The 14,735-nt window shown below is 44.1% G+C and overlaps 2 protein-coding genes across 4 annotated transcripts; both read right to left on the bottom strand.

The window, feature by feature from the left end:
- Positions 1-42: 42 nt before the first annotated feature.
- Positions 43-8,223, bottom strand: grinaa (glutamate receptor, ionotropic, N-methyl D-aspartate-associated protein 1a (glutamate binding)). Of its 3 annotated transcripts, none has more exons than XM_061761147.1 (7): positions 8,036-8,223; positions 4,446-4,784; positions 4,256-4,371; positions 3,290-3,490; positions 3,080-3,208; positions 2,135-2,278; positions 43-2,054 (listed from the first exon to the last, which is right to left on the bottom strand). In XM_061761147.1, the coding sequence occupies exons 2-7, from the start codon at positions 4,756-4,758 to the stop codon at positions 1,905-1,907; spliced, it is 1,053 nt and encodes a 350-aa protein (XP_061617131.1). In that variant the 5' UTR covers positions 4,759-4,784; positions 8,036-8,223; the 3' UTR covers positions 43-1,904. The 3 variants fall into 3 exon arrangements, with proteins under 3 accessions (XP_061617131.1, XP_061617132.1, XP_061617133.1); XM_061761148.1 differs by lacking the exon at positions 8,036-8,223 and adding an exon at positions 7,575-7,881; XM_061761149.1 differs by lacking the exon at positions 8,036-8,223 and adding an exon at positions 7,687-7,881.
- Positions 8,224-8,661: 438 nt separating this feature from the next.
- On the bottom strand, positions 8,662-13,861 carry mapk15 (mitogen-activated protein kinase 15). Its single transcript, XM_061761146.1, has 14 exons — positions 13,340-13,861; positions 12,795-12,893; positions 12,625-12,654; positions 12,235-12,325; positions 11,992-12,122; positions 11,592-11,755; positions 11,381-11,520; positions 11,229-11,286; positions 10,830-10,967; positions 10,546-10,651; positions 9,978-10,221; positions 9,808-9,905; positions 9,588-9,734; positions 8,662-9,514 (listed from the first exon to the last, which is right to left on the bottom strand). Exons 1-14 carry the CDS (start codon positions 13,427-13,429, stop codon positions 9,320-9,322), a joined length of 1,731 nt encoding a protein of 576 aa, XP_061617130.1. The 5' UTR covers positions 13,430-13,861; the 3' UTR covers positions 8,662-9,319.
- Positions 13,862-14,735: the final 874 nt, after the last annotated feature.

Genomic DNA, 14,735 nt, shown 5'->3' with positions numbered 1-14,735 from the left:
TTACCTGAGGTACAGTAAATTGAAGCAAATGAAAGGATGGCATTACATGTTCCACATGGTATGTTTTTAATGAAAAGCCGACAGCGTGAGGAGGAATGCAGTTCCACTCAAATTCAATGCATTATTACAATCCAAACGAGTACCAGGCCTATACACATCAAAGCACTTCTATGTACACCTACACTTTTGCGTTAGATACAAACATCTTTGCCCCCAAAAAATAAATCCTCCCAATTAAAAAAAAATTACCGTGTGCTGACAATGCACGTGCGACAGGCCATGCACGGGATGACAACTAAAATTAAAGAGAATTAAAAATACTGCGGGAGACCGCAGTGCTACCTTCAGTGTCACTTTGTAACCAGTGTTGAATCATTTCCAGTTCTGCGTTAGCAACGCAAGTGTCATAAATGTGAAACTCAAATAAATAAGTTCTCATGCATTTGTCTTCACTGCATGTGACTTTGTTACCAGTGTTTATTCATTTCCAGTTCTGAGTCAGTAACTCAAGAGTCATCTACATGAAGCTCAATAAATAAATAAGTTATCATGCATTTTGTCTTCACTGCATGTGTGAATCCAGCGTTCAGCTAACTTCATTAACAGTCACCCCAAACCCCCGCAAAAAAAAAAAAAAAAAAATTCAAATGACGAGCAGCATTACCAATACTTCACACTAATGGAAACGTGAAAAATACAGCACTAAAAAGAAAAACGTTCACTTCACGCCGATGACTAAGCAGGAAGAGAAAGGGGAAAAAAATAACGATGAAGAAAGCTTGTTTGTCGTATATAATTCTCGTGCCTTTAAAAGTTGAATTATCACGCTGGAAAAGTCAGAGCAGGGGCGTCCCAAGTCTGGCTGCGGGGCCATTTTTCACCTTTTTAATTAAAGACCAGTGGTATAATGTGAACATACAATTTGGAAAAACATCAAGAACATGCAAAGGCTCACAAGGGAAAAAGTGGAAATGTTACTAAAACCCCCAAATGACTCGTGGTGTAGATTTTTCCGAAAACAAACACAGTGCAGCTCAGCTTCTGGCTAGTGATACGATTTTGAGTTATATGTCAAACTTGTTAACTCATTTCAAAGGCTGTCACAGCAATGTGAATGGAGGCAATTTGTGTTTTTACAGCTTAACAATTGTGTTTAAACAGCTACTCTTCTGCGTCAATCATTTCTTAAAAAGGCATGATTGATGTTGCACTATACAGAAAATGAAAACATTTAAGCTGTTATATATTATTAAATATTTAGTATTTTATTGTATACTGTAAATTTAGATATATTTTTTGATAATCATTTATTGGAGAATTTACTGCAAGCAATTCCCGTTTTTTTTTTTTTAACAAACAAATTACTTTGTTTCTACATTTCATTGGTTTTAGCACATTTAATTAACCAAAGGCTCGTAAAATATAAAAAATGGCCCACGCATCCTTCAATTTTGGACAGCCCTGCCTTAAAGCAACACATCCCCAAATGAGTGTAGAGTGGCATTCGAGTATAGTGGTACACGCAACCATTTACAGCTGGGACTAACTAGAAAGAGCTATTCACTTGTACCTATAGAAACGGGCGTTGTGTTTTTCTGCCATTGCCATGCAGTTACAGGAGGAGGGATAGTTCCAGTTCTGCGTGCCAAACAGCCACGGGATAAAAGACGCGCCCACGTGCTGAGCCAAAACGTAGGTCGACGGCTGGGTGGCGTTGCCGGCGGGCAACTATTTTGTGTTAGTAGAAGCGCGGGGAGCGTTAGAAGCGAGAGAGACCAACCATTAGGGCGACACCGGTGAAAAAAGTTCATTAATTTAAAGAGCATAATGGAGGAAGGGGAGGAAAAGAGACAACAACAAAAATGGAAGGCATCCCTCCCCGGGCCCACATTCTCCCTCCTGGCTCATTCGCGGGAGCGTCCCACAATGGCCAGGATGTAGAGGAAAATATTGATGATGTCCGTGTAGAGGTTGAGAGCGGCGAAGACGTACTCCTCGGGGCTCAGAGACATCTTCTTGTTGCCAAGGAGCAGCTGGGTGTCCACTGCCAAGAACTGCAACAACAGAAAGACCATTAAACAAATTCTAGTAGGCAAGTGTTTATTTTTACCCCCCACCACAAAAAAAAACTCACGCAGGTGAACAAGAGGGCGCCCAGCGAGGCGTAGACGATGTGCAGGATCTTGTGGCGGATGAACATGCACAGGATGCCGAAGAGGAGGAGGACGATCAGGCACACGAACAGCACGCCTTGACAGGAAGTGAAGTCGTATTTGCTCTGAAGAAGAACACAAAAACGCAGATTTGATTAATAACCGCAAATGGAGCGGTGGAGGTGTTCCTAATATTTTGCCCCTTTCGTGTCGCTTGAGTGGAACGTCCAGCCAAATGGCGCAAAAGTGATACAATGTGACTTCAGAAAACCTGGCGAGACTTCAGTTCCCTGAGCATTGAAATGATTAACTCTGCAAGTGTGCCTTTTCTTTGGCTTTTTTAATTCTTCCCAAAGTCAGGAGTTAAATCATCTTCCCAAATTCTACGTCAAAGTTCTTCGAGCCATGAGTGATGCAGTAAATAAAACAATGAGGTGACTAAGTTCTTTAATAGCCAGAACAGGCTGGCCAGTTCCTTCTGCACCGACAAATTACAGCGATCCATTTAAAAAAAAGAAGAAAAAAGAAAAAGGCTTACTTCAAATATATCTAACTTAATTTTGACCAGTTTTTGCCCCCCCAAAAATCCAGATTGTCAATCTTGAGGCGACATGATGCCACATGGCTCCCGCAGAATGAAGGAAGAGGCGGAGTTTTCCAACACTTCTCAAACAGTTTCAAGCGCATTAATAAATTTGTTCTTAAGCTGTATGGGGAAACAATAAAATAAAATTCACAATGTGGGGACAGACCCAAAATTGTCTGTACGGTTCATTTATATTTTTATGGAACACAATTCATTCCCTTGATATTATTTCCTGCAGGTGTACCTAATGCTGTGTCCACTGACTGTGTAATACAGATCCCTCCCAATTCAAAGCGAACATGATAATAATAATTCTAATCATGATTTGTGTTGTCTTGACCTGTAGCGAGAAGAGGACCACGGTGAAGCAAACCACAGCGGTGATGCCCACGGCCATGATGACGGCGTCTGTGTCGTAGAAGCTGGCGATCATGCCCACCATGTAGGAAAGGCTCAGGGTCAGAATGGACTACCAGATGGGAAAAACATGGTCAAATAAGGACTAGTAAACAATCGGCGCTGTGGTTGTTTTTGTTCTCTTTTTCTTTACCAGCGCCACCAAGTTCCAGGGGTGCTTGCGGCGGAACTCCCCGCAGCAGCTGAGCACAATGAGGGACACGAGGAAGACCACGTAGGAGATGTAGTACGTCCACGGGTTCCGGCGCACAAACACCTTGGCGTCGTCCACGAAGGTGAATACGGCAACGAAGGAGAAGGTGACCAACAGCTGAACGGTGAGGACCATGAACACCTGGAGGAGGAGGAGACGAAGAAGAAAAAGGTGATTCTTCTTGATTTAAGAACCTATCCTCCATTATTGGCAACATATGTACTTATTTTGATTGGTCGGTCACAGGTTAGTAGTCTTTCTTTAACGCTACGATTCCACAAGATGTCACTAACACCATGTATAACAGGAAAGTAGTAATTGGGGTGAGGAAATTATGTTGAAGTGACACATCGCACCTGATGAAGATCTTTGTTTGTCAAGACAGAGCAAAGTTTAGCCCGGGTTGTTAGCGGAGGTTCTGGATCGTCTTTACCACATGCGGATGTTTTTGCTCTACTTAAATCAAAGCATGTCTAAGTTACTTCTTTTTAAGGGAAATGTTGTTATGAGTTTGAAATGATATTAAAGTGCGAGCTAATGTTAGCCATGCTAGTTAGCTAGTTATCTGCCTCGGTCACGGGTCAATAGTGTTTATTTCACCAATTGTAGACACGCTAACTCTTGTAGCTGGTTGCAAACATTCATTTCAAGACAGTGTCATAATAATTTATTAACTTATTGAATTTGTGGGTGGCGCCCTTTTAAATTGCCTCCTATAGCAGCCACTCTTTGTTTTTGTTTTGTTTAGTTTGTTTTGCATAGCCTTCCCGAGCAAGCCGCGGTAGCCGAAAAATTGCCAAGAGACGACTTTTTGGCTGCTGAAGGAAAGTTTCAACGGTTTTGAGTCCAAGACTTTTTAAAACCACCGTATACCTTGGAACATGCCTATTTGACGCGGTAAATTACTTTTCTGATGAAGGCCTGTCGGATGCTCTTGTCCTCAAAGCCAGAGTTGGTGAAATCCTCGTTGTCGTAGTAGGTCGGAGGCACGTCGCCGTGGTAACCGGGGCTGCCGCCGGGTGCTGGGAAACAAACATCAACACGGGGACGTCTAAGATTGAAAATATTATATTCTTTCTTAGGCTTCTCTACTCACCACAGGGGTCCCCGGGAAAGCCTGGCTGATCCGGTCCTTGCTGGTAGGGCCCCTGAGGGTAGGGCCCTTGGGGGTAGGGCCCCTGCGGGTAGGGCATCTGGGGGTAAGGCATCTGCGGGTAGGGTGCTGGGCCGAAGCCGGCCTGAGGGAAGCCCGGCTGGCCGTAGCCGGCGGCCGGCGGGTACGGGCCCCCGGGGGCCTGGCTGTAGTTGGGCGGCGGCATGCCGAAGCCCGGCTGCGGGGGGCCGTAGACGTTGTTGTGGAGTGGGTTGGACTCCCCCATAGTGGGGTAGCCACTCTTGTCCTGGGACATGTTGTGGAGGGGGGTTCAGCAACGAGCTATGAAAAGGAGAGCAAAGAAAATATCAAATGTTAATTTTGACTAGGTGATGAATTTATTGTTATTATTAACTTATTAATAAATAAGTTAGATTTTGTTTCAGGAACACATTAGCTCAGCATGGTGGTACAAGCTAATTAGCCACCTAAGCGCGCACGCACACGAACACACACACTGTATGGTTACCATGGAGCGAGGTGCGCTGCCGTGGTAACCGAATGTATTATTAATCTAATTTGGCTCCGGATGAGCCCTGACAGCGAGACTATAAGCTGCGGTCAACACGTTTACCAGAAAGACATGCACTCTCACCACCATCTTGATTTGTGGGGGACAGTGAAAAAAAAAACTATCTTTCTAGAGAATACCTTAAATAAACATTTGAAGACAAAGTAACAACTTGCGGAGTTTATTTTCTTTGCAAAGAGGTCAGACAACAGAACTGGGCAAAGGTAGTTGAGGAGGTCCTCAAACCGATTGTTAAACCCCGCCACATTAAGGTAAATGGACCAGAACAATCAACACAGTACAGGCAAACACAGCCTAACGGTCAGACATTTGCCAATTTCGGCCACGCTGTTCAGCGACTGTTTGGCCAAACTCTACCTTTGCAAGCTTGGTTTGTAGTATGTTTCGGCTTGCTCTTAACTGTTGACCGCGTTAGCAAAATGTTTCCACATCTCACGCTGTGCCTCTTCTCTCACCTTTGAAAATAAATTTAAAAAAAATATATTTTTAGCAGATGCCAATCAGCTGAAAATGACGTGGTCTGCCCCGATTTCCGTTCACGTGATTGGCTCGGGATGAAACTACACGTAACTCAATATTTAACAAATGTAAAAATATGTTACAAGCGAAAAAAGTAACAAATAAATGCGTGGGTCCTTGTGATCCATCATGGTGGCAGGACGTGGCCTCTCGACGTGGGCTCCTATTAGATTCCCATCATGAGACAAGGCGATTGTTCATGGAAGCAGAAGGGAAGTTTCGCTTACACAACTGTACCAGGTCATCCGCATAACCAGCAGATGCAACCAAACCATGTGACAAAATATCTGATCTCTGTGCAGTCCAACGTCCACAAGTGTTAGACCACAATGACTCAGTGATTTATTTATATATTTATTTATTTATTCCCCACCCACCCCACCACCAGCCATATCTCCAATCCTCTTAGCAGAGATGCTCCGCCAATGTGGATCAAGGCGGGCAGGCGGGCGGGGGCAGGAATTAAGTTAAAACGAGGATGTAGGCGTTTGGGTCACATTAACACAATGAGTCCAGCACAGTGCCCTGACGTAAGCGTAACAACAGGTTACGTGCATGCCTGAGCAACACGGGCTCGCCAATTTAATATCGGAAAGAAGGCAAGCAATAGCACAAAAATGCAGGAAAAGTTATTCGATTAATTGTTTCAGCCCTCTGCAAGCTCAATTGTAGCGGCTACCAGCCAGAGCAGTTTGCTCCACGAACCAGGAAGTAACCCGCAAACTAACTGATGATGACGGCCTTTGTAGAGGTCTACATTCTACTGAGTGATTTTCGAGTTATCGTATTTCCACGAATAGCGGCACTGGGTGTCGCTTATTTACAGTTAATTAGAATACCATTTCATGGGATCAAAGTAGTTTGTGCCATATTGCATGCATCACAAAGAGTGGTTAGCCACAGTCAAGCTCTTAAAATGGACATTTACACTGGATGGAGTGTAAACAAAGAAACAAAGAAAACGCTCGTATTAAGCCACAGCCCGAACCGCGGGGATACGATATACTGATTATTTACAGCTACGGTCAATCATTTGCTCTCAACATCTTCACCATAGTGGCGCACTTTGTACAAAGATCATCTTAACCCTCATCTTAATGTCGTTTCTCAGGAACAATAATAATAATATCCATGGCTCAAAGTGACGCGCAGGGAGTTTACTTATTCAAAGGTGTCTCAAACGGGAAAAGTCCACATTATTTACATATAATTACCTCTACTTGGAAATTTAAGATTCTAAATTGCCCATGGGTGTCAATGGGCGTGCGAAAGGGTGTTGGTGTGTCCGTGGCCCACAACTGACTGGCGACCAGTCCAGGGTGTGCCAGGCGGCCACTCCCCTCTCGTCCAAAGTCAGCTTGTAACAACAGAACTGGGAAACTACTTGTACCCTATGTCAAATGTATCAAATTTATTTTTGATTTAACCTTGATTTAACCAGGTAGGCCCACTGAGAACCAGCTCTCATTTGCAATGACGACCTGGCCAAGAGACAATTTTATGAAAAGGATCAAAACAAAACAACCAAGCTACCATCATGTCATACACACTAGACAGCAGAAATACACAAACACAACAAACACAGCAATGAATGTTAATAAGTGGCGAGAAACAAGCGCAATGTTCTTGTTCTATGCGATACAGTACTTGAGTTTTTGAGGTAAATTGTTTTCTGATTTTTGTTTTTTGTTTTGTTCCGAAGGATCAATAAAGTTTAAATTTTAAAAGAATTTCCTGCTTTACAGTGTTAAAATGGGTCAATTGGACCTGTAACATTACAGGTGTTGAGTAAAAGAAAAAAAACCGGTGAACTCATTAAAAACACACTAAGCTGTTTGAACCTGTATTTCAAATATTTATTTAGCCCCAATGAGGTTAAAAAAAAATGAAAAGTACAATTCCACTATACAAGCACAATAAAAGCACAACAGTATTTTAAAATTGTGCACATAATACTGTGTCCAGAGTCATGTATTAGATGATTTAAAAAAAAAAAAAAAAAAAGCCATCAACCATCGTACCTTTGAAATTTTAATCTAAGCAAATTGTAACTCCTTCATTCCTCCAAACAGAAAGCAGCTAGGTGGCGTTCTGCGCCATTCGGAGAAGCGAAACAAACCGAAGTCGGCGCACCTGCGACGACAACATCGAGGAGGCCTCGCCGGTGCAGACAAATGCGACACACGTCACAGTCGACGGTTGACATTTTGGAAATGTACGGACACGACTGAACGCTCATCCGGGCTACTTGGCGATTCCCGTTAGCTCGCCATGACGACGACGACGACGTTTCCGTTGTTAGCCGACGCCGCGTGGGAGTTTTTCTCCGGCTCATAAAATGTAACGTTTTCAATTTGCGATTGATGATGACGTCATTCATTTCGGTTTGTGCGAGGCGAGATGCTACTTGCTAAGCTAGCTGGCTCGTGCCAATAAAAAAACCACAGCGACTGCAACTAACACTTACCATAGTGCGACTTACCTTCTATTCTTGTTTTTCTTATGTCCTTCTGGAACGTCCGTTGGAGTCCGTTCGGTGTTTTTATTTTGCAATTTCGCCAATATCTCGTCGTCGTCAGTTTGAGTGGTGCGGCGTCGGAGCCTCCAACGTCAAAATGGTCAAGTGGGCCAGTCGATGACGTCACCACGCGACGCAAGCATAGAATGTACGACGGTGACGTCATCTGTCAAACCCGCCCCTTAAATATAATTAACTCCTGGCATGCGTACAATTTGTTTTTGTTGTTTGTGCAATATTTAGCCATTTTGTAAAAGCAGAATTTTTGAAATAATGTAAAATAAAGATTGAAAAAGAGTTTTTTTTTTTTAATCTAGAACGTTCTTGGTCACGTGGTGTTATCTCAACTGAAGCAGGTCTTTTTTTTTTGAATGGCACATGACCAAACTGATGGTGTCATCAGATGATCATAATTTCTATTTGAAGCTAGAATGTTCCTGGTCATGTGCTTTATCGCAGTACACATGCCATATTTTTTATTTATTTATTTTAAATCACAGTAATTTTTGTGGGGTATTTACATGTAGCTACGTAAATAGCCCTTTCTCCCAATGGGAAATACAAATAATGTTCATGTGTCAGGGTCAAACTGTGGCCATCATAAAAACTTTATTAACAGTGATGTTTGATTCCTCCGTGGAGGCCTCTTCAAGCTACCTCGCCGTTATGGTCTTCTCTTCTCACAAAAGTCAACCGATCAAAAATTTCTCTCGTCTCACAAATGCCAATTAACGAGAAGTTATCATCTCCACACACAAAGACTTCTTGGCCAGAAATGTTCTTGTCAGAAAATCCCATTGACCAAGATCATCTTCTCTTTTTGTAAAAGCAAATTGGGAAGAAATTGGCTTCTCTTCCCACATTTAAATGTCCAGTGACGGAACATTGTCTTGTTTTCTCTTCAACGCCACTTGACATTAAATTGTTCTCTTTTCACAAAGGCCCAGCAATTGTTTTCTCATATAAATGCCCAATGACAAGACATTTTCCTTTCGTCACATAAAAGCCTGTTGACAAGAAATTGTCTCGTCTTCCTGTAAAAGTAAGTCTACTCACAAATGTCAAGTTACAGGATATTGGTCTTCTTTTGTGACAAAAGCAACTTGACAAGACTTTGTCTCCTCTTTTCATAAAAGCCCATTAATCAGAAAGTGTCTTCTCGTGCATTATTCCTATAAAGTAAGACCGGCCTCCTAAGAGGAATCAGCAAAGAGTTCTCCACATGCTGATTGGTGGAGGCGTAACGCGCTACTGGTTGTACGCTCGCGCTTGAAGCAGGTTGTCCAGCTCCGTCTTGCTGATAGTTCCGTACGCCTGGCAGTAGCTGCCCAGCTTGGCGCGGGGGTCGCCCGCCGCCGACACGTTGCAGTTGTTCTGAAAGACCTTCTTGCTGAAGCGCGGCGCCGCTCGTCCGTCGCGGGCCTGAGGACCGGAGCGCTGGTTCTGCACGGGACCGACAAGAGAAAGAGAGTAGTCCACGCGGTGCTCGAATGGCTACAACTGTTCTGTCGCTCACCGAGTTAGCGTTAGCGCCGTTCAGTCCCGGTGGCGACTCGGTCTTGCGTACGAGCGGGTTGTTCTGAGTTTGGGCGAACGTCAGCGAGAAGGAGCGGTTGGGGTGCGCCGGGGCTGAGCGACCGCGCTGGATAATCTGGTCCATGGACTTCGGATGTGGAAGACGAACATTTTATGACGATGAAAAAAAAAATAAAATCCTAACTTACTAAAAGACTTACTGTGTTAGCTCTGACGCCCTCTGTTGGCGACGCGGTGGCACTGCCGCTCGTCTGTCTCGCCGCTTTCGTGCCGGCTGCTGTTGAGTGAACGAAGCCATCTGGATGAAGACAATCAGAGCAAATGTTGCGTTTACTAGCTGAGCGACGCGAGTGGCTAACATCAGACGTACTCGGAGCGTGCGTGATGGGGTTATAAGTGCATCTGGCCGGGCGAGGGTTCTCCGAGGGGTCAGTCGTTTCCACGGGGGGAGGCGGTGACGCGTTCGCCGGCTTGTGTGGACTGTCACGTTCGGTCTTTGGGTCGCGGTTGTCGTCTCCTCGGTCCTTGCGGCCGACTTTATCCTTGCCGGCGACGGCTTCTTTGGGACGGATGAGCCGGAGCGAGCCCTGATGGCTTTTCTTCTCCCGAATCATCTGCAAGGTAGCGTCATGCTAATCGGCTGTTTTGTTGCATGGTTTTTTTTGCCTTGTGATGCAAGCCAACATTGAAACCAGTTTTATTTCTTTTTACATTCTCTTTTATTATGTTTTCATATTTATATTTTACAATAAAGTGTATTTTTTCTCTACTAAGAATGTAACAAAAAGGTGTTTTTTTTAGGGGATGGAACGGATGAACAAATTCAGATTCATTTCGGTGGGGAGAATTGATTTGATATTTCAGTAAATTGAGATAAGAGTTTGGTCATGGAACAAATGAAACGCTTAAGTCAAGATGCCACTGTCATGAGTTTGTACCTCGTATAGTTTGTTGCGGTACTGCTCCACAGAGAACTGCACGTTGTCGTCCAGCGGCAGAACTACGTCGGCGTTGAGAGACGGCTCCTTGTCCGGATTGTGGAACCTCCAAAGACGACGACGACGACGACACATTTAACACGTAAAATATGACACCGTGTACCAGTGCTATCAGGATACAGCGAATGCGCGCTAATCGAGGCGTGGCGAGAAAAACGCCACACTCGCAAACGCCATAATCGATCCGTTGGAAGAAAAGGAATCCCGACATGGCGTGTTCGTACCTGGCTACGTACGGATGCTGGAGGGCTTTTTCCGCAGTCGGCCTCTTGTCGGGGTTGAAGACGAGCAAACCCTTCAGGAGGTCCAAAGCGTCGGGGGGCACCGACGACGGCAGGGAGTCCTCCAAAGGCATCGGCGGCCTGGCGGGGATTCAAAAAGTGCAGTAAAATTGTAGTTTCAACTTCAACTGGGAGCGGCAACGAACGGCTTGAAGGCTCTTTTGGCAAAAATTGTCATGATGCCACGCTTGTGTCTCAAATTCTTGCTCGCAGCAAGTCAAAGACAAACAAAATCGTCCGAACGCGTGTATTAGATGACGAAAAATTTAAAAATAATGCAAAAATACATCTATCAGACAAAAAAAAAAGATATAAGTGGCAGGAGAATAAGAGTTCCCTCACCTCCGTAACATTCTCTGAACGACCGACGATCCGATTTCAGACTTTATGGCAAGGACATCTGGGAATTCGACGGCATTCGTGAACAAAAATAATAATAATAACAACAATGTTCTCACAAGTGTAAGACATGGCGGTGTGGGCGCACGGGTCACCTTCCGGGCACGGGTGCGGTATGGCGCTCATGATCTGCTCCAGCTGATTGATGGTGGACGTTCCGGGGAACAAGGCTTCTCCCAGCAACATCTCTCCCAGGATGCAGCCCAGGCTCCACATGTCCACGCCCTTTGTGTACCTTCCAACCACGAGTCCTCGTTCTTCACACTTGTTCAAGCCTGTTATCCCGTGATAAGCGAACAATTGTACCTGGTGGAGCCCAGCAGGATCTCTGGAGCTCGGTACCACCTGGTCGCCACGTACTCCGTCAGCGCCGGGTTGCCGCTGTCTTCTCGCTCCTGGTTGAGGGATCGGGCCAGGCCGAAGTCACACAGCTTGACCACGCAGTCGGAGTCCACCAGCACGTTGGAAGGCTGAGAGAAAAAAAAAAAAAAAAAAAAGAGCTGGAGTGTCGTTGGATACAAAGATGAACACGACGAATGCTTCTTTACAGCAAATCAAAATGGCTGACTTCCTGTTCAATTTCGCACTTGGGTCCTTGAGACCTCTTTGAGCGTCTTGCCATGATAGACTTTGTCGCCAAACGCGGTGTTCATTGGTGGATCTGAACCTGAAAGTGTAGAATGGTTTTCTCATCCTCCAAGGGTACCTTTTGGTCCCGGTGGATGACGTTCCCCGAGTGCAGATATTTGACCGCTTTGAGCAGCTGGTACATGACGTAACGCTTGTGGATGTCCGTTAGTAGCGTTCCTTTTTTTATCACTGCATGCAGGTCACTGTCTGGATTAAACAACAACAACAACAACAACAACAACACAAATCGAACAGGGTTTGGCAGAGAGGTTGCTTAACGTTGTCGCGATGACGTGTAGTGAGGCCTCCCGAAACTCACCCATATACTCAAAGACGAGATAAATGTCTTTGTCATTTTGCGCCCGGATGATATTTTGGAGCTTGACCACGTTGGGATGATCTCCAAACTCCTGCACACAACAACAACAACAACACATTTGATAATTTGCTCTTCTATTAGATGGCAGAAAGTATATAATTGACTTGTGTATCCACTTTTTTTTGTGGCATTTTTGTTTGTTGGTGTGCCGTGAGCCTTGGCTCCATAAAGGTTGGGAATCACTGTTGTACACAACAAGGAAAGAAGGAATTATGTAACGGACCTAAAACGCCACACGCTCACTTCATTCTGATTGGTTGGAAGTGTGAGCTAAATTTCCTGTACAATGGTATAGTGACTGCGTTTTGTTTTGTTGTTGCGGGTTTTTACCTGCAGGAAAATGACTTCTCGAAAGGTCCGCTGTTAAAAAAAAACAAAAAAAACCAAGAGAAACAATTAGGATGTGATATCAAGGCACTCGAGCATCCTGTATGACGTAATCATTGGTCAAACACGGGTACATTTGGATTTCTGATGTAGTGTGTTACAAAATGGCCCACCTGAGCGTCCGTCTTGTTCTTGAAGGCGTCGAAAATCTTCTTCACCGCGACAATCTCGCCCGTTTGCCTGTCCACCGCCTTCCAAACGATCCCGTACGCCTTTGAGGCCGACGCAGAAACAATACTCGATTCAAATCAGAGGCAGACTTTATCAAACCGCTTATTATAGATATATAAACACTTTTTTTCCGATTTGAATGTACTCGACTCTCAGGTGTAGAACATGTTGAAGAGCTGTGTAACGTGGCACCTTGCCACTCCACAACCTGTTGACCAATAGGATGTGGCAAATTTGAGGGGGGGGAGCAACAACAACAACAACAATTTTTTTTTTAATGTATGTAGCAATTATGCAAGCAGGAAGGGAGAGTTAGAAAATTCCACCCTTAGAGCAAATAAACCGCTGGATAAAAAGGAAACAAACTCCCAAGTTACAAAAAGCAAAAAGTCGGCCTCAAAGCGACAGTGAGAGGTAAACAAAACTTAAATGATTAACTTCAATGATGTGTTCATGTACCCTCCCCGTACGGAAAAAGGGAACTCACCCCTTTGCCCAGTCGTTTCCTGATCTCGTATTTCGTGGATATGTGTTCCTCCACTTCAGGCATGCGGGCAGATTTGACTCTTTTGCTCATTTTGAAGCCTTCCACGCTTTCCTTACACGACGGTGCTTCAAAAGTCCGACGTTCAGCGGATGACAGCAAAGTAGTCGCGGTGGCGATTCCACAGCCAACAAAGTTGTTATTTCACTCCTTTTTCACGTGATTAAAATGATATTTAAGCGTCGCGGAGCTCAGTTAGTAGCTTTCGTGGCTGTTTAGTAGTTTGGAGTCCCGTTAAACGACGCCGGCCGAGGTAGGTGGAGCGGAAGCAGGTGAAGCCATTTTACATCCGCCACTCAACAGCCATTTTAATCAAGAAGGGCTTTGCTTCTCGCGGTCACTTTGGAGCCATTGACCGCAGCATGGTGGCCGGTCGGCCGTGTGGCGTGTAGCGACGAGTCGGAGGGAGAAGTGGGCAGGAGGGGAATTTTGTCACAACTTGTCGTCGTGGAAACCGGACGCTGCGTGTCTCTTAAAGGGCCCGCAGCTGGCCAACGGGCGGCGGCGCTTGCTGTGAGGTCACGCGTGCCCTGTTGTCATGGTGACACGCCTGGCGTAAGAGAGGGCCACGTGCTGTGTGATCCCCTTCTTTCATCAGAGTTGTTTCGCTTGACTGGAATTTTAAAGAGGACTTCACACTACTGTTTTTGTAAAAAAAAAAAAAAAAAAAAAGAATTCGCCCCCCCTCTCAAAAAATGACGTAAATAAAGGATTAAAAAAGGGAAACTAACAGTTAGGTTGCTTTGGCGACCTCTGTTGGTGATAAAGGGAACATACAATGTTTTTTCCCCCCAAGAATACAGTTATATTCAGATTTAGAAACAAATGTTTATATCCGCAGGGCAATTTGTATCATACTAGTAATTTTTCTTATTTTACTTTTTTACTTGTTTCAGTATTTGCTTCGCAAATATTAACTTCCTAGCAACAATATTTGCAGTGTATTTTTTTGTATTACAATTACTGTGTTATGTTGTTATTTTGCACCATTTTTAGCTTTTTGGGAACCTTTTATTCACCCTGTGCTATGATGTAATGTAAATATGTACCTATATCACATTGTACATTTTGTATATATATTTGTATTTGCTTTATTTTACTTTGCAGAAATAATATTTGTATATATATAAGAATAAAAAGCATGTCATTTTTCTTTAAGATTTGGATATGATTTTTGTTCAAATAAAATAGATGAACGCAAATAAAAAGGACAATATATTTTGGAAGTGTATGTCATTTTTGTACTTGTAATGCACAATTCTATATGAATTATCTTACATTGTTCCTACATATTAAAGTATGTATTAATCCATTTATGTATATGTGGCTATGTAACACC

The sequence above is a fragment of the Phyllopteryx taeniolatus genome, chromosome 21, assembly GCF_024500385.1.
Source record: "Phyllopteryx taeniolatus isolate TA_2022b chromosome 21, UOR_Ptae_1.2, whole genome shotgun sequence".
In the NCBI taxonomy this organism is placed as follows: domain Eukaryota; kingdom Metazoa; phylum Chordata; class Actinopteri; order Syngnathiformes; family Syngnathidae; genus Phyllopteryx; species Phyllopteryx taeniolatus.
Note: the sequence above shows the minus strand (reverse complement) of the source record. Positions and strands in the feature narration are given on the sequence as shown.

Bases quoted from the DNA above. Each gene is read 5' to 3' on its own strand.
- grinaa (XM_061761147.1), bottom strand. From the start codon at position 4,758: ATGTCCCAGGACAAGAGTGGCTACCCCACTATGGGGGAGTCCAACCCA. The intron at 4,372-4,445 runs GTGAGTAGAGAA...TTTGTTTCCCAG, and splicing joins CTTTCCCGGGGACCCCTGTG to CACCCGGCGGCAGCCCCGGT. The intron at 3,209-3,289 runs GTAAAGAAAAAG...CCCATCTGGTAG, and splicing joins CCTGGAACTTGGTGGCGCTG to TCCATTCTGACCCTGAGCCT.
- mapk15 (XM_061761146.1), bottom strand. From the start codon at position 13,429: ATGAGCAAAAGAGTCAAATCTGCCCGCATGCCTGAAGTGGAGGAACAC. The intron at 10,652-10,829 runs GTACGAACACGC...TCGTCTTTGGAG, and splicing joins CAGCATCCGTACGTAGCCAG to GTTCCACAATCCGGACAAGG. The intron at 9,735-9,807 runs GTAAGTCTTTTA...CCACATCCGAAG, and splicing joins AGGGCGTCAGAGCTAACACA to TCCATGGACCAGATTATCCA.